The sequence below is a fragment of the Anomaloglossus baeobatrachus genome, chromosome 1, assembly GCF_048569485.1.
Source record: "Anomaloglossus baeobatrachus isolate aAnoBae1 chromosome 1, aAnoBae1.hap1, whole genome shotgun sequence".
NCBI classification, from domain to species: Eukaryota; Metazoa; Chordata; class Amphibia; order Anura; family Aromobatidae; genus Anomaloglossus; species Anomaloglossus baeobatrachus.
Window position 1 is genome coordinate 934594056 of NC_134353.1, and position 23313 is coordinate 934617368.

Below are 23313 nucleotides of genomic sequence, written 5' to 3' on the forward strand. Positions count from 1 at the left end.
TTCATGTTCAATTGTTCTTTTGGTTCATGGTTTCAGTTCTCCGAACATCCTTCGGATTGAATTTACCTTAGACCAATTTATAAGTTTCCTCCTTCCTGCTTTGGCACCAAAACTGATGAGCCCGTGATGCACGGGAGGGTGTATAGCAGAGGGGAGGGGTTACACTTTTTAAAGTGTAATACTTTGTGTGGCCTCCGGAGGCAGAAGCTATACACCCGATTGTCTGGGTCTCCCAATAGGAGCTAGAAGAAAAGGAATTTACGGTAAGTAAACAAAATTCCCTTCTTCACACCAGCGTTGGCTACGTTTTGCAATCGGAGAGGAACATTTCCAATTCGTGGCTCTCCCCTTCGGGTTAGCCACGGCCCCTCGAGTATTTACCAAGGTCATGGCAGCAGTGGTTGCGGTTCTGCACCTCCAGGGGTTGGCAGTGATTCCATACCTGGACGACCTTCTTGTCAAGGCTTCATCCAGTGCAGACTGTCAGCGGAGTGTCTCGCTCACTCTCGCCACTCTTGTTCAATTCGGGTGGCTTGTCAATCTGCCCAAGTCCACTCTGACCCCGACCCAAAAACTCACGTACCTAGGGATGCAATTCGAGACTCTGCCGGCACTTGTCAAGCTGCCCTTAGTCAAACAGCAGTCCCTCCATCTGGCGGTGCGCTCTCTGTTGAGGCCCCGCCGTCATTCCATCAGGCACCTGATGCAGGTGCTGGGTCAGATGGTGGCGTCAATGGAAGCGGTTCCCTTTGCCCAGTTCCATCTGCGTCCTCTGCAGCTGGACATTCTCCGCTGTTGGGACAAGCGGACTTCTTCCTTGCACAGGTTGGTGGCTCTGTCGCCACAGACCAGGAGCCCTCTTCAGTGGTGGCTTCGGCCCCTCTCTCTGTCTCAGGGACGCTTCTTCCTGACCCCGTCCTGGGTGATCCTCACCACGGATGCCAGTCTATCCGGCTGGGGAGCAGTATTTCTCCACCACCGAGCGCAGGGCACTTGGACTCCGTCCGAATCAGCCCTCTCGATCAATGTTCTGGAAATCAGAGCTGTGCTCTTAGCTCTCGTAGCCTTTCACCACCTGTTGGCGGGCAAGCACATTCGAGTCCAGTCAGATAACGCGACAGCAGTTGCCTACATCAATCACCAGGGCGGGACTCGCAGCCGCCTGGCAATGTTGGAGGTTCAATGCATCCTTCAGTGGACGGAGGACTCCAAGTCCACCATATCCGCGGTCCACATCCCAGCCGTAGAAAACTGGGAGGCAGATTATCTCAGCCGTCAAACCGTGGACAACGGCGAGTGGGCTCTGCATCCGGCAGTGTTCCGGTCGATCTGCCGCAAGTGGGGCACTCCGGAAGTGGATCTAATGGCATCCCGGCACAACAACAAGGTCCCGGTTTACGTGGCTCGCTCCCACGATCCTCAGGCCTTTGGAGCAGACGCGCTGGTTCAGGATTGGTCCCAGTTCCGTCTGTCTTGCGTGTTTCCCCCTCTAGCTCTCTTGCCCAGAGTCCTGCGCAAGATCAGAATGGAGGGCCGTCGGGTCATACTCATTGCTCCAGACTGGCCCAGGCGAGCTTGGTACCCAGACCTGCTCCGTCTGTCCGTAGAGGTGCCGTGGCATCTTCCGGACCACCCAGACCTTCTCTCACAAGGTCCGTTTTTCCACCAGAATTCTGCAGCTCTCAGATTGACGGCGTGGCTCTTGAGTCCTGGATCCTGACGGCTTCCGGCATTCCTTCCGAAGTCATCTCCACTATGACTCAGGCTCGGAAGTCTTCCTCGGCCAAAATTTACCACAGGACTTGGAGAATTTTCCTGTCCTGGTGTCGTTCTTCCGGCCAAGCCCCTTGGCCTTTTTCCTTGCCGACAATACTGTCCTTTCTACAGTCCGGTCTACAGCTAGGACTATCCCTCAATTCCCTTAAGGGACAGGTCTCGGCTCTGTCAGTGTTGTTCCAGCGGCGTATCGCCCGACTAGCCCAGGTGCGCACCTTCATGCAGGGCGCATCTCACATCATTCCGCCTTACCGGCGGCCTTTGGATCCCTGGGACCTTAATCTGGTCCTCACGGCCTTACAGAAACCCTCCTTTGAGCCTCTTAGGGAGGTTTCTTTGTTTCGACTTTCACAGAAAGTCGTCTTTCTGGTGGCCATAACTTCTCTCAGGAGAGTCTCTGATTTGGCTGCGCTCTCTTCGGAGTCACCTTTTTTGGTTTTTCATCAAGACAAGGTGGTTCTCCGTCCGACTCCGGACTTTCTCCCTAAGGTGGTGTCTCCTTTCCACCTTAACCAAGACATTTCATTGCCTTCCTTTTGTCCGGCTCCTGTTCATCGCTTTGAGAAAGCGTTGCATACTTTAGATCTGGTGCGGGCGCTCCGGATCTATGTGTCACGCACCGCTGTTCTTAGGCGGTGCACCTCTCTTTTTGTGCTGACCACAGGTCAGCGCAAGGGTCTCTCGGCTTCTAAACCGACCCTAGCTCGTTGGATTAGGTCGGCCATATCCGATGCCTACCAGTGTACTCAGGTGCCTCCCCCGCCGGGGATCAAGGCACACTCGACCAGAGCTGTCGGTGCCTCTTGGGCTTTCAGGCATCAGGCTACGGCTCAGCAGGTCTGTCAGGCTGCCACTTGGTCTAGTCTGCACACCTTTTCGAAGCACTACCAAGTGCATGTTCATGCTTCGGCAGATGCGAGCTTGGGCAGACGCATCCTTCAGGCGGCTGTCGCCCATTTGTGAAGTTAGGTTTTGCCTACTTCTCAGTTTTCTGTTTATTCCCACCCATGGACTGCTTTGAGACGTCCCATGGTCTGGGTCTCCCATAAGGAACGATGAAGAAAAAGAGAATTTTGTTTACTTACCGTAAATTCTTTTTCTTATAGTTCCGTAATGGGAGACCCAGCACCCTCCCTGTTGCCTGTTGGCAGTTTCTTGTTCCGCGTGTTATCACCGGCTGTTGTTGTAGACAGAGACTCCGGTTGTTCCGGTTTTTTGCTCTATCTCTACTTGTGCGTGGCTATTCTCCTTCAGCTTTTGCACTAAACTGGCTATATTTGGTTATCCAGGGGGTGTATATGCTCGGAGGGAGGAGCTACACTTTTTAGTGTAGTACAAAGCGCAAATACCAGAGTCAGTGGTGACTTGCAGGCATAGAGGGCAGCCCACAATCCCATTGGCATGATTGTGCATTGCCGTGAGCTAGCAATGGTCTTTACATCAGCCTTTGAGGCATGGCTTGTGGCAGGAATTGTTGCAGTGTAAAGTATCTGTCAATGTAATACTTTTTCCAGAGTCACATGCTGACGTCTCCCGCTCTCCTTCCCGCAGGTGATCAGCCCTGAGAAGTACGAGGTGGCCTGCTCGATTCCAGAGTCGGCCATCATTTTGAATTCTTGCGCAGAACCTAAGATGCAGGTCACCATAACCCTGACCTCCCCGGTGATGAGAGAAGAAAGCATGAGGGACGGAGGTTGGAAAAAACAACGTTGCTCTCGCGATTGTTACTTTTCCTCGTTGTGTAATATTTATGGGGGATGATATATATATTTTAGTGAAGTCAAGCGCCCACATGGTGTCATCTCCGCTCATGTGAGATGCAGATCGGGGAGGGGAGGGGATGGCTTAGTCTGGGATGTTTTTTTGTTGTTTTTTTTGCTCCCCAATACTTGATAAAAAGCCTTCTTTTAACTCAATCAAAACTTTAGGGAAGTTGGGAAACTTTTAGCATCTTCGAAATGAAACGATGTGACACCAGTGTGGCGGTCCTAGTCCGTTGTGTAACGCTCTCGAGACCTCCCACAGGCTGTGAACCCAGAAGCCGCATGGTCAGTGTCTGCCGTATGTTGGGTCTGTTGCTATGTAGGTCAGATAGAATGACATTTTGTTTCCTTAGCTGGTGATGAGGCGACGGGCAAAGGTGTAATCAATCGTCTTATATCACTGCAGATATAGAGGAGTCATTACAGGTACAACCATAGAGCTGTGGTATTACGCCACACACAGACATTAGATTAAAGCCTGAGCTTTATCGGGCAATTAAATACCCTAAACATTTTTTATTTATTTATTTTTTTTTTTTTTTAACATTTTTGGTTTGTACTCTACAAGTGCGAGAAATATCCCCAAAAGGTACTACATTTTTCATATTAAACTGGACAGGATGGAATAGTGGCTGCAGAGTGGGGGAAAAAAATATTTTTCTTAATTTCGCCTCTGTTGGAGAGATATTAGTATTTGGCCTCTAAAGAGTTAACTTTTTCCCCAGCCCAAGTGGGTGTTATCAGAGAGTTTTCACTGGGGGGCGTGTTCTTGTTCTCCCTGTATGATGCTGACCAATCATAAGCAGGCAGCAACACACTGGGCAAAGGACACGCCCCCACCATAGCTCAGTGACGCAGCTCTGATCTCCCGGTCTATCCTCCTACATGAGTCAGAAAGGGGCAGCACAGCGGAGTTTAGCAGTGTTACATTACAAACCTTTCTATCAGTAATCACACTTGAATAATTTGTTATAACTTATTGACTGCAGCACATGCTCATTCCTGTCTTGAGTCCAGGGGGCGGAGTAACTTGACATCCTTCCCTATTTGAGTATGCAGGTGCTGACCAGCCCCACCCACTGGACTGTTAAGCCCATAATGAGCAGGAATTTCAGGCAATAAGTTATAAGGAGTCTTTGCTGCGCTCCTCCTGCTAGTCATTAGTGATCCTGCAGACTTTGCTCTAATGTCTGATGGCCCCGTACACAATTCTGTGTAGGACCTCTGAGCCCTGTAGTTCGCCAGCATACTCTGCACCCCATTCATTACCGCTGTTATTAACGATTGCATGTTTGATTGTGATTTAAAAAGGAAAAAAAAAAAAAAAAAAAAAGGAAACAAAGCGGTCGTCCGTCTGACCTAGCGTGGATCAGGTGTTGGCGCCATACTAAATTCTGGGAGGTTTTCTGAGAGGCACCATGCAGATATTCTCTCCAGTTCCGCTTCAGTAAGGTTTTTTTGGTTGTTTTTTTTGCCGCGGCTGTCTGTCACCTAATCTCAGGAAGGCTTTGTCTGGACGCCCATCGCTCGGCCGGCCGGGGGTCATCTCTGCATGTGTTTGCTCCCACTGTGTATTACCAGGACACTGGAGTCTTGCCTATGAATTGATCTGATTTTAACCCTTGCTGCTGCGCCTCTCCGGCAGCCGGTACATCTGTGTGTTCTTCCACCCTTATAGCTTTCCTTCTATAAAGGAGAATTTGGTCCTGACAAGTCATCGGAAGGATTTTTGACCAAGGTTGTCTTAGCTCAGTGTCACACCAGCCTCGTCTAACATGGGGGGGGGCAGGGTGGGTTTGGTTGCATAGTGCAGGCAATCTGCTTCTTCACCCTCCCTCTGTCCTCTTCAATCGTAAGCAGTGCTCACACTATTTTCCCGTGACGGGAGCCACCAGCGAAGCATTGCGTTCTGTCACCAGAAATTCAGATTTAAGCGCTTTGCATTATTCATTACTAAATGCAACCTCCCATTTTTTATTTTTATTTTTTATTTTATTTTCCCCCCTAACGTGAGCACGAAATAGTGTGGGCACGGCGTTCCTCTTTTTATGATTAACCTCTTATCACCAGGGCCGTTTAGAAATGGAGTAAAGTGATGTACATTGATTTATTTATTTTTTTGCATATTCTCTTAATAATCAGATGATTTGCAAATTTTATCACATCCATTGAAAGGGTTGTTTTGTAGAAAGTAGCAACTATGCAATTTGTTTGTTTACGGCTCGTTGCCTAGGATACCGACCACTGTTTTTAATCTTATCAGAGGTGGTCGGTTTCGTAGGCAAAAAGCGCAGCAGCTGCTGTAAAGCTGGGCCGGAGCTCTGAATCCAGCCCAGCAAAGCCATCTCCGCCAGCAGCTGGTCCGTTCTGTTGATCTTCAGGAGCACGCCGCCTCCCAGCAAGGAAAACATCTGGAGGCTGGGGGGCAAGTGCGCTCCTGACCAAAGAGGATTAAATAAACCAATTTAACCCAGCAGAATACAACGCTGACCATGGACATAAGATGGTGAGTGAGTCTGTGACCTCCTGATAAGGCCTCTTTCACACGTCCGTATGTAGCATCAGTGTTTCATCAGTATTTGGATGCCAAATCAGGACTGTATCCAAAACAGTCTTTCAATTAGGCCGGGGCTACGCGGGGGACTACTGCGATCCTCACATGACTTGGCTCGCGCTGGCAGGACAGCAGTAGTCGAGTGTCATGCAAGTGTCACTGCGACTGAGGTCCGATAATGCATTCGGATCACAGCTGAGGGGGGCGGGGGCGGCGCTGGGGAGGGATTTATCTCCCTCTCTCCTCCGTTGCCGGCTATTGCCATTCTAGCCTTGCACTCGCATTACACCGGTGTACTGTGAGTGCAGAGCGATTTTTCTCTCGCCCCATAGACTTGAGTGGGTGCGAGAGAAACAAGGATCGAATTGCACCTGCAGCATGCTGCGATTCGTTTTCTCGGACCAATTAGGGCTGAGAAAATAATCGCTCATGGGTGCTGCCACATAGGCTAATATTGGTCCGAGTGGAATGCGATGGTTTATTGCATTCCACTCACTCCGATTTTCATGCCGTGTGTCTTGGGCCTTAAACCTCGGCTCCACTTGCGCATCACTTCTGATGTAAGAGCATTGGAAGCAATATGCTAATGACCCTCTGCTACGAGTGTGAGCCGAGAGTCATGCAATTTTGCGATGTGATCACAGCTGCGGAGGAGAGGGGAGTGAGCACTTTCTCCCTTTCCTCCGTGCTCTGTCTCTGCATACATCGCACTGCACTCTGATGACATCTGAGTGCAGTGGGATGTTTCACACACACCCATAGACTCGTATGGGTGCGTGAGCCGAGACTTGCTGCCAAAGGTAGCATGCCGATATGGCATGAGAAACCAAGCACAGATGGACACTGCCCCATAGTTTTACATTAATGTGAGTGCAGTCTGATGTTTTATCGGATTGCACTCGCCTGGGCAAAACGCAAGTGGAACCGAGGGTCTTATAGTTCTCTGTAAGCTCCACTCTTGGTTTTGGCATCCAAATACTGATGAAACATTGATGCAAAATACAGATATGTGAAATAGCCTAAGCAATGACCTCTGGGTGGCCACAGCCTCTTTATGTCCATGCAGGCAGCTCTCATAATTGTGATCGTCCCCTGCATAAACCCGTAAGTGGTTTCCAATAATGATTGCCGGCTCCGGGGAGACCTCCAATGTCTAAGGACGGCACAATTTGCAGATCATTTATTATTTTCTGGAGGATATAATTTTTTTCTTTTAGAAAAAAAAATGTTTGTAGAGTTTCCCTTATTTTTCTTTTTGAGCCTTTAAGGGGTTGATCAAACCAATGTTATAGGGATGCAGAAATCCCCACCACGTGGGCGGCCGGTAGGGGAGCGATGGTGCCGGATTTCTGCATCCTCCCTGTCTTTGTGATCTCTGTTCTAGTGCATTGTGAACAACCATCTTTCCTGGGAACCACCTATAGACAAACAAGGACTCTGCACCCAGCCCCGTCCCCGAAATCAGGCGCCCCCGCCCCCCCACACTGTACATCTCATTGGTTTCAGTAGCTCCGCGCCTCGGCTCCGTCTCACCTGTGGATTTTTCTCCTCTGAATGGCTTGTGTGACACTGTAGCTATATGAAAGGATGTGTCTTGCTCACCTGGTCAAACACCCGTCCCTCACTGCACTTTTGCCAATTCAATTCATTTTTAGATGTCACCTCGGTTATGGTGAAAGACCCACCGGACGTCTTGGACAGGCAAAAATGCCTTGACGCTCTGGCTGCTCTCCGCCACGCTAAGTGGTTCCAGGTTCGCAACATCATTTTTACTTTCTTCTTGTAGCCTTATGAGAGAATAGCGCCATCAATGTTATAATCTGTCGCATAGTAAACACACGCGCTTTGTCCGTGATTATGTAAAGCAATGTGAATTAAAAAAAAAACTTAAAAAAAAATAATAAAAATTACATGACCAGAAAAACATGGACTGACTATCCTCGTAACGTTTCCAAGTCACATCCTGTTAATTTATTTTTATTTATTTATTTATTTTTTATTTTATTTTTTTTCCCACACCCCAGTTTTATTTTATTTATTTATTTTTTTCTGGTCATTGAGTCGTCAGTATATAAAGACGGACTCGTTATATTCAGTGTCCCCCGCCCCCCCCATCATATACTGTGTTGTGAATCTGTAATATTCCATAAGGCTGCATAGTATCTTTTGCTTTAACCAATTACATACGTGTTAACTGCTTCCTGTTTAGCTTTTAAAAATGTCCTTTCCGGTCCGGTTCCAGCGTAGGAAGTGAAAGGTACCGCGAACCCGTTTGGGATTGCGACTTTGCTTCCCGGCAAAATCGCAACACGGCACCAAACAGATTCCTGGCAGCCTTCCAGTCCCTACCTGTGTTTTGTTTTGTTTTTTTTAGTTTATTTATTTTATTTTTTATACTATTATTTTTATTTTTTTTTTATTTTTTTTTTTTTACTTTTTTTTTTTTAATGTTCTCTTACATGTAATGAAATTCCATTTTATTGTCTACAAGGCTCACGTGTGACATGTACAGGAGATGACACAAGTTATTTAGTCATAAATGTCCAAAATGCCATCCATATTGGCAGCTCATGATTTGTGCTCCCAAGTCCGATGGTATTTTGTTTGTTTGTTTTTTTTTGGTTTTTGTTTTTTTTTGTTTTTTGTTTTTTTTGCGCTGTTGTGATATAAGTAACTTTTTCTTCTGTTACACACAAGGCTAGAGCTAACGGCCTGCAGTCCTGTGTCATTATCATCCGTATCCTGCGGGACCTGTGCCAGCGTGTGCCCACATGGTCCGATTTCCCCAGCTGGGTACGTATACACTTCTGATTGGAGATTGCATATTTAATTTTCCTTTTTTAAAGCAGTGCCTCCTGTCATATACTCATGCTCCATCGTCTTCATCTTCTATTGCCACCGCTCCGTTCAAGTAATTTATGACCTGCCGACGGCTGTGGAGTCGATAAGCCAAACCTCCAACTCCTCAATTTCCCGGATTCCAACTCCCTCATACAGTTTAAACCCTTAGTTTCCCTCCACTCTCTATAAAGACACATCTGCAGGTTTTTCCCTCTGCTCTGTATGAAGACGCATCTGCAGGTTTTTCCCTCCGCTTTATATAGACACATCTGCAGGTTTTTCTCACTATCTGACATGAAATCAGAATAAACCTTTCCCATTTTAAGGTATTTTTATATCTCTGCACAGTGAAGTTTCCTCCAGTTCATTAGTATTTGGTGGCATTGCCCTTACACAGTGTGACTTGGATGAAATGATTTGGATCTCCTTCCACAGGCTTCTCACAGAACTGGTGTAGCTGAGCCATGTTTGTAGGTCGCCGCTCGCACCGGCCTTTTCAGCTTTGCCATCAATTTACATTAGGATTGAGATCAGGGCATTGTGATGGCCACTCCAAAACACTGACTTTGTTTTCCTTTAGCCAGTTTGGCAGTAGTTTCGGGTCATTGTGTATTCGTAGACCCATTTCCACCCAAGCTATAAGTTCCTGGCTGATGTCTTGAGATGTTGCTTCAGTTTTGCCACATAATCGTCTTTCCCCATGAGGCCATCTATTTTATGAAGTGCACCAGTCCCTCCTGCAGCAAAACAACCCCACAACATGATGCTGCTACACCTTTTAATTACAGTTGGGATGGTGTTCTTAGGCTTCAAAGCTTCTCCGTTTTTCTTCCAAACAAAACGATGGTCATTATGGCCAAACAGTTCAATTTTAGTTTCGGCAGACTACAGGACATGCCTCCAAATATTAAGGTCTTTGTTCCTGTGTGCAGTTGCAAACAATCTGGCTTTTTTCATGTGTCTTTTGGAGTAATGGCTTCTTCCTGGCAGAGCGGCCTTTCAGCCCATGTTGATACAGTACTCGTTTCACTGTGGATAATGACACAATCTTACCAGCTTCCGCCAGCATCTTCACAAGGTCTTTTGCTTTTGTTCTTGGGTTGATATACACATGTCTGACCAAAGCATGTTCATCTCTGGTACACAGAACCAGTCTCCTTCCTGAGCGGTATGATGGCTGGACATTCCCATTTTGTTTGTACTTGTGTATAATTCTTTGTACAGATGAATGAGGCACCTTTTAGGTATCTGGAAATTGAACCCAAGATGAACCAGACTTGTGCAAGTCCACAATTCTCATCCTGAGATCTTAGCTAATTTCTTTTGACTTTCCCGTAATGGTATACAAAGAAGCCGTGTGTTTCAGGTGTGCATTACAATACATCCACAGGTGTGTCTCTAACTCAGATGTTGCCAATAAACCTATCAGAAGCTTCCAAAGACATGACCTCATCATATGGGCTGTCCCATATTGTTTAAAGGCATAGTACTCTTAGTGTATGGAAACTTAACTTTGCAGAAAGCAATAAAAATGCTTTAAAACATTGTCTCATTATTCTGGCATTTGGTAAATAGAAATAATTTAGGATCCTAATTCACCTAAAACAGGAAAGGTTTATTCTGATTTCATGTGAGATAGTGAGAAAAACCTGCAGATGTGTCTTTATAGAGAGCATAGGGAAAACCTGCAGATGTGTCTTTATAGAGAGCAGAGGGAAAACCTGCAGATGTGTATAGAGCGGAGGGGAAAACCTGCAGATGTGTATAGAGCGGAGGGGAAAACCTGCAGCTGTCTCAATAGAGAGCGGATAGAAAGTTCTGGTTTCAACTGTACGTGACTGATGTTTGTGATTAACTGTAGTAAAATGGTAACGTCACTACTTACATCATGTAGCTGAAGTGCAGCACAGATTCATCTCAATTAAAAGCTGAGATTCTTTGATCAGGAATTGAACAGACATTTATAGGACATTTCACAACTTACCCAAATTCTTATGAAAAAATATTTATCACATACTGGATTGAACCGCTATACCCCATTTATTATAAATTTTAGGAGTTGGTCCATTTTAAACCTACTCCACCAAAACGGACAGACTCCACAGCCCTGCTGCCGGAAGCTCCAGTGTTTCATGGAGGCGCCAGAGGTCACAACTCAATACAGGTCTATGGGAGCCTCATTCCGAGCTTGTTCTGGCTCTCATAGACTTCTGACTACCAGCCAAGGGCACAGTGGAACCTTAGCAGCATCGGTAAAAGGTGAAAACGCTGGAGTGTGAGTATAAGACAGGGGGCTTACATTTAAATTTCTACTCCTGTACTGAAAAAAAAAAGAAATATTGCTGGCGTGCTGCTTTAACATTAGAAGCTACGATCACACTTCTTCAGTATTCCTTTTTGCAGATTTTTCCACATGTCTGCTCAAATCCACATGTAACATTTTGCTGAACAAGAAGCTACAGCTGCAGATGCATGGGATTGTAGAACCCATTTTTTAAACTACCTAAACCCCGACGTAATAAATCACAAAGCTGGCCCTGAGGCGTTTATTTAGGGTGATCAATAAAACTCCATAAAACATTAAGCCTTTATTCATAAAGTAACTAATAAATATACAGTACACACCAAAGTTTGGACACACCTTCTCATTCAAAGAGTTTTCTTTATTTTCAGGACTCTGAAAATTGTAGATTCACATTGAAGGCATCAAAACTATGACTTATCACATGTGGAATGAAATACTTAAAGTGTGAAACAACTGAAAATATGTCTTATATTCTAGGTTCTTCACAGTAGCCACCTTTTGCTTTGATTACTGCTTTGCACACTCTTGGCATTCTCTTGATGAGCTTCAAGAAGTATTCACCGGAAATGGTTTTCCAACCGTCTTGAAGGAGTTCCCAGAGATGCTTAGCACTTGTTGGCCCTTTTGCCTTCACGCTGCGGTCCAGCTCACCCTAAACCATCTTGATTGGGTTCAGGTCTGGTGACTGTGGAGACCAGGTCATCTGGCGTAGCACCCCATCACTCTCCTTCTTAGTCAAATAGCCCTTACACAGCCTGGAGGTGTGTTTGGGATCATTGTCCTGTTGGAAAATAAATGATGGTTCAACTAAACGCAAACCGGATGGAATAGCACGCTGCTGCAAGATGCTGTGGTAGCCATGCTGGTTCTGTATGCCTTCAATTTTGAATAAATCCCCAACAGTGTCACCAGCAAAGCCCCACACATCACACCTCCTCCTCCATGCTTCACGGTGGGAACCAGCCATGTAGAGTCCATCAGTTCACCTTTTCTGCATCGCACAAAGACACGGTGGTTGGATCCAAAGATCTCAAATTTGGACTCCTCAGACCAAAGCACAGATTTCCACTGATCTAATGTCCATTCCTCGTGTTCTTTAGCCCAAACAAGTCTCTTCTGCTTGTTGCCTGTCCTTAGCAGTGGTTTCCTAGCAGCTATTTTACCATGAAGGCCTGCTGCACAAAGTCTCCTCTTAACAGTTGTTCTAGAGATAAGAAGGTGTGTCCAAACTTTTGCTCTGTACTGTATGTATATCTAGTTTAGCCGAAAACTTGGCTAAACTACCAACCAAGAGACCAAGACTATGTAACCTTTACCCTCAAACACCGTGCGGGGCGGGGGGCTGCTTCTCCTCTGGCAGCTGACCAGCTGAATGCTGTCCAAAGACACTGTGAAGATAAATATATTCTAAATTCCCACACTATTGCGGCCAATCCAAACCGCCCGTACCTCAGACAGCCTGGCCAATCACAGCCCTGCTTTGCTTCTGTTGCCATGCATCTGGATAACAGCAGAATCTCCTCATGAGGATATACTATGAATACTATGCACCTAAACAGTCAAACCAATAATATTAACAAACCTCTTATAATAATTTGTATTCTTTATTTATATTTATTTATAATTATTGTATTATTCTTATAATTATTATTATAATCGATTAATAGGGTCCACAATCCCATGCCGCCCTCTGCTCTATTTGATTCTATGGCTATCAGTCCTTTGTACTAGAAAACCATTTTTAGAGGGGTTTTCTGGGATTAGCCTTAATATACCATTACTTGGGGAATCGCCTGACACTGCAGCCATAGTGTTTCCCACTATTCCCTCTCTACTTCTCACGGGACCGCTGCAGCTGATCACTTGTGCTGCACTCTTGCGCCATCTTGTCCCCCTGTCTCCGCTGAGGCCAGCGATTGGCTGCAGAGAAGTAACCTGTGAATGCAGGTAGTACCACAGCGGCAGCTCATGGTTGTTTTTAATATTTATATTTTATTTATTATGTGGGCGGCACGGTGGCTCAGTGGTTAGCACTGCAGTCTTGCAGCGCTGGGGTCCTGGGTTCAAATCCCACCAAGGACACAATCTGCAAGGAGTTTGTATGTTCTCCCCGTGTCTGCGTGGGTTTCCTCCGGGTTCTCCGGTTTCCTCCCACATTCCAAAGACATACTGATAGGGACTCTAGGATGTGAGCCCCAATGGGGACAGTGTTGTAAATGTATGTAAAGCGCTGTGGACTTAATAGCGCTATATAAATGAATAAAATTAAAAAAATTATTCCTTCAAAAATTTTCTGTAAACTTCTTCTTTATTTTTTTTTAAATTGTGTTTTGCAAGCAACCGAGGAACAATCTCCAGTCTTATCCTGCCGGCCGTGGCTTTAGATCTGAGCGGTCATGTTGTGTTTTCTAGGCCCTGGAGTTGCTGGTGGAGAAGGCGATAAGCAGCTCGTCCGGACCCCAGAGCCCCGGTGACGCTCTGCGGAGAGTCTTTGAGTGCATTTCATCTGGCATCATATTAAAGGGTAGGTGACTCCGAGGAGCGCGGAATAAGTCATGATTCATAACATACGACATTGTGCCATGTGAAATGTGTGCAGCGAACATCAGCGACAACACTGGTTCCATAGGTGTCCACAGCATTTAAAAATGTTTGAAAAAGCTGAATTTTAACCCCTTCACTTTTTTTTTTTTACTCTGGCAGGTGGGCCCGGGTTACTTGACCCCTGTGAAAAAGAAGCTTATGACACTTTAGCTACAATGACTGACCAGCAAAGGGAGGACATCACCTCCAGTGCACAGGTAACGCGTCCTCGTGGTAAGATGAAGTTCTCTTTATATAATCCACGCTTTAGCATTTTACACCACAGGATGATTATTGATTGCCCCGTATTACTCCTCTCCGGCACAGATAACGGTGGAGATGATGTAGTTCTTAGCAAGGGAGCGACTTCCCTCTTATCGAATAAAGAGGCACTAGTGATGAGTGGGCACTACCATGCTCGGGTACTCACTACTTGTAACTAGTGATGAGAGGGCACTACCATGCTCGGTACTCGTAACTAGTGATGAGCGGGCACTACCATGCTCGGGTGCTCGGTACTCGTAACTAATGATGAGAGGGCACTACCATGCTTGGGTACTCGTAACTAGTGATGAGAGGGCACTACCATGCTTGAGTGCTCGGTACTCGTAACTAGTGATGAGGGCACTACCATGCTCGGGTGCTTGGTACTTGTAACTAGTGGTGAGTGAGCACTACCATGCTCGTGTGCTCGGTACTTGTAACTAGTGATGAGAGGGCACTACCATGCTTGGGTGCTCGTAACTAGTGATGAGCGGGCACTACCATGCTCGGTATTCGTAACTAGTGATGAGCGGGCACTGCCATGCTCGGGTGCTCGGTACTTCTAACTAGTGAACAACCACTGCCATGCTCAGGTGCTGTACACCGGAGCATGGTAGTGCCTTCTCATCACTAATTACAAGTAACAAGCACCAGAAAATGTTAGTGCTCACTAGTTATGAGTACCAAGCACCCGAGCATGGTAGTGCCCGCTCATCACTAATTACGAGTACTGAGCACCCAAGCATTGTAGTGCCCGCTCATCATTAAGGCACCGAATTAAATGCACTTTTTTATTAAAGGGGTTTTCCAGGATTTATATATTGGTTGCCTTTTGTTTAGGTCATTAAATTTGGATTGTTGGGGATCCGACCCCAGACACCGCACTGATCTGCTGTTTTCAGTATGTAGAGCTCTGTACACTCTGTAGTGACCGCCCATAGATGCTGCAGTTTTGCTGCTATTCTCTTCAATAAGGACAAAGCTGCAGTTACCAAAACGGCCACCAGACAGTAACTGCGCTGTCGCCTGCTGCTTGTTTTCTGGTGTTTCGGTGCAGGCGGTTCTGATTCCTTTTCTTACACATCTTGACTTTTTGTGATTTTAAGTTCTGCATTTCTTCTCGCCCCGCAGTTTGCACTGAGGCTGCTCGCCTTCCGACAAATCCACAAGGTGCTGGGCATGGACCCGCTGTCACAGATGAACCAGCGCTTTAACATCCACAGCAACCGCAAGAGAAGGCGAGACAGCGACGGCGTGGACAGCTTCGAGGCCGAGGGGAAGAAAGATAAGAAGGATTACGATAACTTCTAAAGGAGCGAGGAGTCAGCGGGCGTCCGTCTCTCGGAGAAACACATTTCCACTAACAGAGATGCTTCATCCTTGCCTGCCGCAGGGTTACATGTCCTGATGCCTGTCCCATCTTGTGGTAACCTTGCTCCAGACCCCGATGCTTCATCTCTGGAGTTGTTAATAGGTTAAATATTTGTATAGTTGTATCGGAAGCGTTCCTTTCCCCTGCCCCCATCGTGCTGAGGTCCTGTCCGTGGGCCGGGGGGTGCGCTCGCACTGCCCCTCCGCATCGGGACCGTTTCACCATCGGCACTCTCAGCACTGGGTGTCCGGCCCTCGCCCCGGTGACGTCTCCTCCTAGGCAGTAGTTGTATTTAATTTCCAGCCGTGTTTTGTGTTGCGTTGTACGAATTAGGCCGGAGAAAAGCCTCCCTTAGGTGTACGTTACATGAGTAGATATTATGGCATGTGCCCTCACTAATTTTTTCTTTTTCGTTCTTGTAAATTGACCCACATGGATGTATTGTGTGAAGACTAAAATGCATTTTAATTTTTTTTTTTTTTTATTATTTTTTTTCTTGCAAATTTCAGCACCCAAAAAGTAAATGTTTCTGGAAATTTCGTGGCATTTGTCTCAATGGGTTAAATATATATATAATTGTAACTAAGGCAGCTTTTTATTTTTGCGTTTAGTTGTGCTAATCTATAACAATACGACGCTTTATTTCCTTTTTTTTGCCCAGCACCGGACGCTGCCGCATTGCATGATCATCAGGTTTTATTTTAAGTTTTTTTGTTTTATAACGTTAGTTCCATTTGCAAACTCTTCTCATTTTGATATAGAGCAAAACCTGACGTGGACGAGGAAAATGTAGAGGTCTGAAAGCGGTGACACCACAACTCCCAGCATGCCGGGTATCCTGGGAGTTGTAGTTACACAGCAGCCGTAAAAGCCACAGGTTGAAGTGACGCGATTTATAGGAGGGTAGAAGATCGGCCATGTCTGCTTCTCCATCATGAGATCATAATCCCGAGAACTGAAGGTTCATAATCCCAAAATATTGCACCCATCTTACAAAAATAAACCTGCAGATGACTGAAAATATACATCTTGTCATTTCCGAGGGATTGCGCAGGATTAGAAAAAGCAAAACTGAGGTGCAGTACCAAATACAAACATTGAAGAAGGGTGGCACTGTTTTACATGAAGGCAGCCATGATTTTCTAATCCTCTAATCCTGCAAAACCCTTTAAATATTCGGTGTGACTTGTTTCATTTACATGACGTGTAAACCTACAAGACCACGGCCGCTTGCTTAGTTTAGAAAATGTAAGTCCAATTAAAGGCGAGTTCACACATACTATTTATTGCAGATTCCACGGCTGCAGATTCCCCCCTGTTGGAAATAGCCCCTTTTTAAAAGGTTTCCCACCAAACTGCGCAGGAATTGTGGGGGGAGTGGCCCCTCTGCCCTCAGCATGTGCTGTAATTGTGGGGGGAGCAGCCCCTCTGTTCTCAGCCTGTGCTGTAATTGTGAGGGGAGCGGCCCCTCTGCCCTCAGCCTGTGCTGTAATTGTGGGGGGAGCGGCCCCTCTGCCCTCATCCTGTGCTGTAATTGTGGGGGGAGCGGCCCCTCTGCCCTCAGCCTGTGCTGTAATTGTGGGGGGAGCGGCCCCTCTGCCTGTGCTGTAATTGTGGGGGGAGCGGCCCCTCTGCCTGTGCTGTAATTGTGGGGGGAGCAGCCCTTCTGCCCTCAGCTTGTGCTGTAATTGTGGGGGGAGCGGCCCCTCTGTCCTCAGCCTGTGCTGTAATTGTGGGGGGAACAGCCCCTCTAACTTCAGTCTGTACCTGGAAGCCTCTCGTCTGTGACCTTCGTCCTCTAAATGGGTGGAGGTCCTAAGGCTAGAGAGAGAACATTAGAGGATGTAGTGGAAGTTCCCCTTTAAGGACTTGGACACCTTTTAGGGACTTTTTTTTTAATGCATATATTTTTAGTTAAATGTATAGAAAAAATAAAGTTTATACCATTTTGCCATTTATACCTTTAGTGCGGTGCTGTCTTACTAAATGATCTAACTGAGGACCTGTCAGTGAGCTCGTTCTAAAGGGAGAGTTTATAACTCTTGGGACCGTATTTTTTTTTTCTCATCCTAGAAAATCGGGTTGAATATGTGAACCACTCTGATCAGAGTATGATCTGATTTTCTCGGATGTGAAGAAGATAGGAGAATTTTTTTTTCTATTTCTCTGTTCTCAAAATAGGACTGCACACCGATGTCATCTGAGTGCAGTCCGGTTTTTTTTTTTGGGGGGGGGGGGTTTCCTTCTACGAACCCATTGACTTGCACGACCAAATGCGATTCAATTTATGGAGGCAACTCGAACACGCAGTAATTTTTTTTTCCTCGGTCGTACTTGGTCCAAGGTAAAAGCTGGACTTGTGCGCGGCCCCAAGTGCAATCCGATGTTTTGGCAGATCACACTCAGAGCACAGATCCGGTCGTCTAAACCTCCCCCGCCACCAGATCGAATATGGACCAAACACCGGTCTCCTGACTCGAAATCAACAGCTTCATAGGCTTAAATGAGGCTTTGAGTTTGGGTCAGGAAATGCCGAGCTTGGTCCAAAAAATCACTTACATATGAGATCAGCTCAATGTTAATGTCAATTCAGCATAGGGAGGCTCAGAATATGGAAGATAAGCCTCGTAAACTCTCATGGCAGAACGCGCTCACTGATAGATCCTCAGTTTCCTCATTCTCATTCGTGTTTTGCACAGAACTAAAGTAGGCTGGGACTTATCCAGGGACTGCTAAAATTCCACTATAACAATATAAATTTTGTTTTCTGGCCTCAGCCCTGTCCATGAGACCCCGCTTTATTATACCCCAACTCTCCTGCAGTCGGGCAGATGGGGGACTGCCATTTGCACTGTCATTCCATGGTAAGGATTGTGCTGACTTTTCGGGTTGCCACATATTGTCTACAGCTGATGATTCGGTGCAGAGACTGGAGGGGATCACGTAATGCAGCTGACGGTGACCCCCCCCCCCCCATAAATACAGGCAGTCTGCACATGTATATTAATAAGACCTAAGATTCCCACCCTTCTCTCTCCCACCTCCTGCTGCCGGGAGCCCCCCGAACACACGAGATCGGCCCATACTCTATGTAACTATTTAGTGCAAGTTCACACGTTGCAGATTCTTTTTTGGAAAATCTGCACATTATATAGATCTAGTATCGTAAACCAGTATAATCTAATTCTCAATCCTCCGCTGCGTAAAAACAAAAAACATCTGCAGCATACATTCCCCAGCACTGCTGACATGACCGAGTATTTAACCCCCGTGGAACGCGAAGGGTAAAATGTGCAGAAATTCTGGAATTTTACCTTCCTTTGTTGATCTTCAACCTGTGGTTTTTCCAACCGCTGCAGAACTACAGCTCCCAGCATGCCTTGGTAGTCTATATCTTGTCAGGGAATGTGAGGAGTTGTAGTCCTGTAACAGCTAAATGGCCAAAGGGGAGTGTCTAGTGCAGAGAGCGGCCCCCAGCCTGAGTGTATCCATCAATATGCGGCTCATTACGGGGGGACATGTATCCGCCTGCGCTTTTGGGTGATGTGTTGCGGGGGGCGTCCTGCTGCTCATGTGAACTCTACCAGTTAAACCATTTGTTGTCAGCACTGCAGTGAAATAATAAAATTGGAAGTGGACAATCTTGAGTTGTCGTCATGTGTGCGCGTGGTTATTTTTTTTTTTTTTCTTTGAGACAGATATGAGAAAAACACAACAGAAACCTTCCTGCTCCGCGCAAGACAGGTGCCAGCTGTGCCATACAGCCAGCGCCTGCCTGAACAGCAGTGATCAGAGTCTGCTCCAGTCGCTCTTATGTAACCACTAGGGATGATCGAATACCTCAAATAGTCGGCTTCGCGAATATTTTCCGAATACCTCGCCACTATTCGATGCGCAATGCAAGTCTATGGGAAGTCCGAATAGTACCGAATAGTTGTTTCTTTGTCGCTCCTAATTGGGAGACCCAGACAATTGGGTGTATAGCTACTGCCTCCGGAGGCCACACAAAGCATTACACTAAAAAGTGTAAGGCCCCTCCCCTTCTGGCTATACACCCCCCGTGGGATCACGGGCTGCTCAGTTTTCAAGCTTTGTGCGAAGGAGGCACACATCCATGCAATAGCTCCACTGTTTAGTCAGCAGTAGCTGCTGACTATGTCGGATGGAAGAAAAGTGGGCCCATATAGGGCCCCCAGCATGCTCCCTTCTCACCCCACTTGCGGTTTGTAAGGTTGAGGTACCTATTGCTGGTACGGAGGCTGGAGCCCACATGCTGTTTACCTTCCCCATCCCCCCTCAGGGCTCTGGGTGAAGTGGGATCTTACCGGTCTCCAGGCACTGAGACCGTGCTCCATCCACAGACCCAGAGAACCTGCTGGATTTGGAGCTGAGTATCCTCAGGGACAGGGCCCTGCGACATTAAGGTACTCTGTGTCCCCGTACACATCGCGCACACACGCACCAGCATTGCTGGGAGTGTTAGTGCGCCGGGGACAACAGCGCGGAGCGCTTGTGCTATTATTCACTGCAGCTTTGCTGAGTGAATTTATGTATTGGGAACTGCCGCGCCGGCCGCTGCTGGGTGTTTTACACTGTGGCGCGGCTGGGCCTTGTGGTGCGCCGGGGACTTCCGCGCCGGCCGTGCACATAGGACGGCCGCGCTTATTACTCGAGTCCCCGGCTTTGCGGCCTAGTTTTCCTTTCGTTCCCGCCCCCAGCCCTGCCAGTCAGGGAAGGGGCGGGACGCTGTACAGTAAGTCAGCGCAGGGAGCTGGAGTCTGCTTTGCATTCTCCAGCCCCCTTCACTAGACTCAGTGGGACGCCGGGTTCCCGCTCTTGTCTCGGGCACGCCCTCGGCCCGCCCCTCTTCTCTGGACGCCGGCAGCCATTCCGGCACGCAGAGTGGGAAAACGGAGACAAGCGCTGAGCTAGCAGTCACAGGAGGCGCCACACACCTGCTTTTGTGCGGGCGGTAAGCGGCAGCTGCAGTGCTGACCCACTAATGCCGAAGTCTCCTGCTGTACTTTTGTAAAGTCGCTATTCAGGATGCAGGCCTAGAAACAGCAGCTAAAAAGCAGCTGTGCTAAAGCACAGACTTTCTATGCTGCTTGTCTTGCATGTGCTGAAGTGTCATGTGTCCTTTGGGCTTGTATGCTATACATGGCACTGTAATGGCTATTCTTGGCTGTCTACCCGCCTAGATGGCTAGCCAGCGGCAGCAAACAGCAGGGGTGCTAAGACACAAGCTTTCAATGCTGCTTGAATTGCATGTGCTGCAGTGTTTATTTTCATGTTTGTATGCTATACATTCACTGTATGTCGCTTTTCTTGGCTAATGCTCCTAGATAACTTGACAACAGCAGCAGAAAAGCAAGGGTGCCTAGGCACAAGCTTTCAATGCTGCTTGGATTGCATGTGCTGCAGTGTTTATTTTCATGCGTGTATGCTATACATTCACTGTATGTAGCTATTCTTCGCTAATGCTCCTGAATAACTAGACAACAGCAGCAGAAAAGCAAAGGTGCCAAGGCACAAGCTTTCTAAGCTGCTTGTACTACATGTGCTGAAGTGTTTATTTGTACTTCATGCTTGTATGCTTTCACTGTAAGGTCGCTATTCTTAGCTAATGCTCCTAGATGGCTAGACAACAACAGCAAAAAAGCAGGGGTGCCAAGGCACAGGCTTTCTATGCTGCTTGTACTGCACGTGATACGGTTCCAGGGCCCCCAGTATGTGCAATTGCTCAACCGGGGTCTCCGCTACAGGTAGCCAAAAGACCACCTGTGATTCCTGTCCATGGACAGGGATGGAGTTGCAGTTTCCGCTGCTATATTGTCTGTGATTATGACTTATAGCTTACAGACTTTGCAGTCCAGATAGACCTTGGCCAAGGTTGATTCAATGCCCCTGGCCACCCTGACTTGGAATAAATCAGGGTTCCAGGGGGGTCCCATACATCCCAGGGTGCAGGCTCTGACACGGACGACAGTCCCAGACGGCCTAAGCGAGCTCCATGGAAACGGCCCTCGACTTCATCACTGGTCAGGGTCACCACAGGAGTACTCTCTGTATCAGGGGACAGACGTAGCTGTTCAGGACTCTGATCTTGAGACCGCTCTCAATCCGGATGCACCGGATGGTGACGCTATAGTGAATATTCTTATAGCGTCCATCAATGGAAAGTTGGGTATTTCCCTCTCAACTCCTCCAGTGGAGGAGTCAGCTTCACAGCAGGATAAATCCCTCTTTCAGTATCTCAAGTGTATATTGAGTATTTTTCTGGTCACTCTGACTCCAGAGAAGCAGTCCAGATACTCCACGCTTATCCCGATAACAGTTTCTCCAACCGTATTTAGGATACGCGGTGTCTCTTCCCCCCTAACGTGGTCAAGCGCTAGACCCAGTGTCCAAAGGTGGATCCCCCAATCTCCAGGCTTGCGGCTAGATCTATAGTTGCAGTGGAAGATGGGACTTCACTTAAACATGCCATTGACAGACAGATTGACCTCTCGTTGCAATCTGTCTATGAAGCTATCGGCGGATCGGTTGCTCCGGCATTCGCAGCCGTAGAGGCACTCCAAGCTATTTCAGCTAGTATTGCGCAGGGGGACGCTGTCACATGTACATCTTGGCCGCAGTAGCGTCCTTAACCTCGCAATGTCGGCATTGCGACTCAAGCTGTTAATGCTGTCCTGGACGCTACGAGCCGTACGTCAGTGGCGTCCGCCAACTCCGTGTTTTTACGCAGAGCCTAGTGGTTAAGGGATTGGAGCAGATGCTGCTTCCAAAAAAGTGCTTAACCAGGTTGCCGTTATCTGGTGACAGACTGTTTAGTGAGTGGTTGGATGTAATCATTCAACTGTACAAGGGTACGGATTCTTCCTTACCCCGGCCCACATCAAACAAAACCCAACAGGAGAATGGACAGTCGAGGTTTCGGTCCTTCCCAGGCTCGGGCAGGTCCCAGTGGTCCTCGTCCAAAAGGACGCAAAAGGCTCAGAGGGGCGCAGATTCCTGGCGGGCTCCATCACGCCCGGGGAAAGCAGCAGGAGGAACCGCTACCACGGCGTTTTCCTCATGACTTTCAGCCCTCTCACTCCGCGTCCCCGATCGGTCGCAGACTCCCCCGCTTTAGCGACACTTACCTGCCACAGGTCAAAGGCCGGTGGATGAGAGACAGTTTGTCCCAAAACTTCCTCACCGGCCGAGCCGAGGCTCTTCTGAAGGCAGAAAGAGTAGTAATCCCTGTTCCTCCTCAGGAACAAGATACGCTTTTTACTCCGATCTGGTCGTAGTGCCAACATAAAACGGCTCACCTAGCACGTGAAAACCAGGCGGTTCCGGATGGAATCCCTCCGCTCCGTCATTGCCTCAATGTCTCAAAGAGATTTCCTAGCATCAATAGACATCAGGATGCTTATCTCAACGTGCCGATTGCTCCAGGACACCGGCGTTTGCTACCATTCGTTATTGAAGACGAGCATCTTCAGTTCGTAGCCCTACCCTTCGGTCTGGCGACAGCCCCACGGGTTTTCACCGACTTCACGGCAGCAGTGTGAGCAGTCCCGCACTCTCAGGGTCACTCTGTGATCCCTTATTTAGGCGACCTACTTGTCAAGGCACTCTCTTAAGAGGCATGCCAACACAGCCTGAACATGGCGCTGGAGACTTTCCAGGGTTTCGGGTGGGTCTTCAACTTTTCAAAGTTAAACCCAATCGCTGGCATATCTTGGCAAGGAGTTTTCACACTCTCTCAGCGATAGTGAAGCGTCCGCTGGACAAACAGCGTTCACTACAGACGGGGGTGCAGTCTCTCTTTCAAGGAGACGCCTCATCCAGAGGCAGTCCCTTTCAC

At 47.5% G+C, this 23313-nt stretch overlaps 2 protein-coding genes across 7 annotated transcripts in view; both read left to right on the plus strand.

Moving 5' to 3' along the window:
- The window catches only part of ZFR (zinc finger RNA binding protein), a 113098-nt gene extending 93993 nt beyond the window's left edge, over positions 1-19105 (plus strand). For 4 of the 5 annotated variants that reach the window (XM_075328195.1, XM_075328204.1, XM_075328210.1 and 1 more), the window contains exons 15-20: positions 3328-3469; positions 7749-7846; positions 8791-8886; positions 13652-13763; positions 13943-14040; positions 15218-19105. In XM_075328195.1, the coding sequence (XP_075184310.1) occupies positions 3328-3469; positions 7749-7846; positions 8791-8886; positions 13652-13763; positions 13943-14040; positions 15218-15397 (726 nt within the window). In that variant the 3' untranslated portion in view covers positions 15398-19105. Of the gene's footprint in view, positions 1-3327; positions 3470-7748; positions 7847-8790; positions 8887-13651; positions 13764-13942; positions 14041-15217 lie in introns of those variants that run through there. The other variant, XM_075328224.1, reaches the window with a different exon arrangement.
- The window catches only part of SUB1 (SUB1 regulator of transcription), a 502862-nt gene that overhangs the window by 412951 nt on the left and 66598 nt on the right, over positions 1-23313 (plus strand). Inside the window, exon 1 of one of the 2 annotated variants that reach the window (XM_075328244.1) lies at positions 13784-13787. The exons of the other annotated variant lie outside the window; for it this stretch is intronic. The gene's annotated coding sequence lies outside the window, so the exon portion shown is untranslated. Of the gene's footprint in view, positions 1-13783; positions 13788-23313 lie in introns of those variants that run through there. 2 annotated transcript variants of the gene reach the window in all.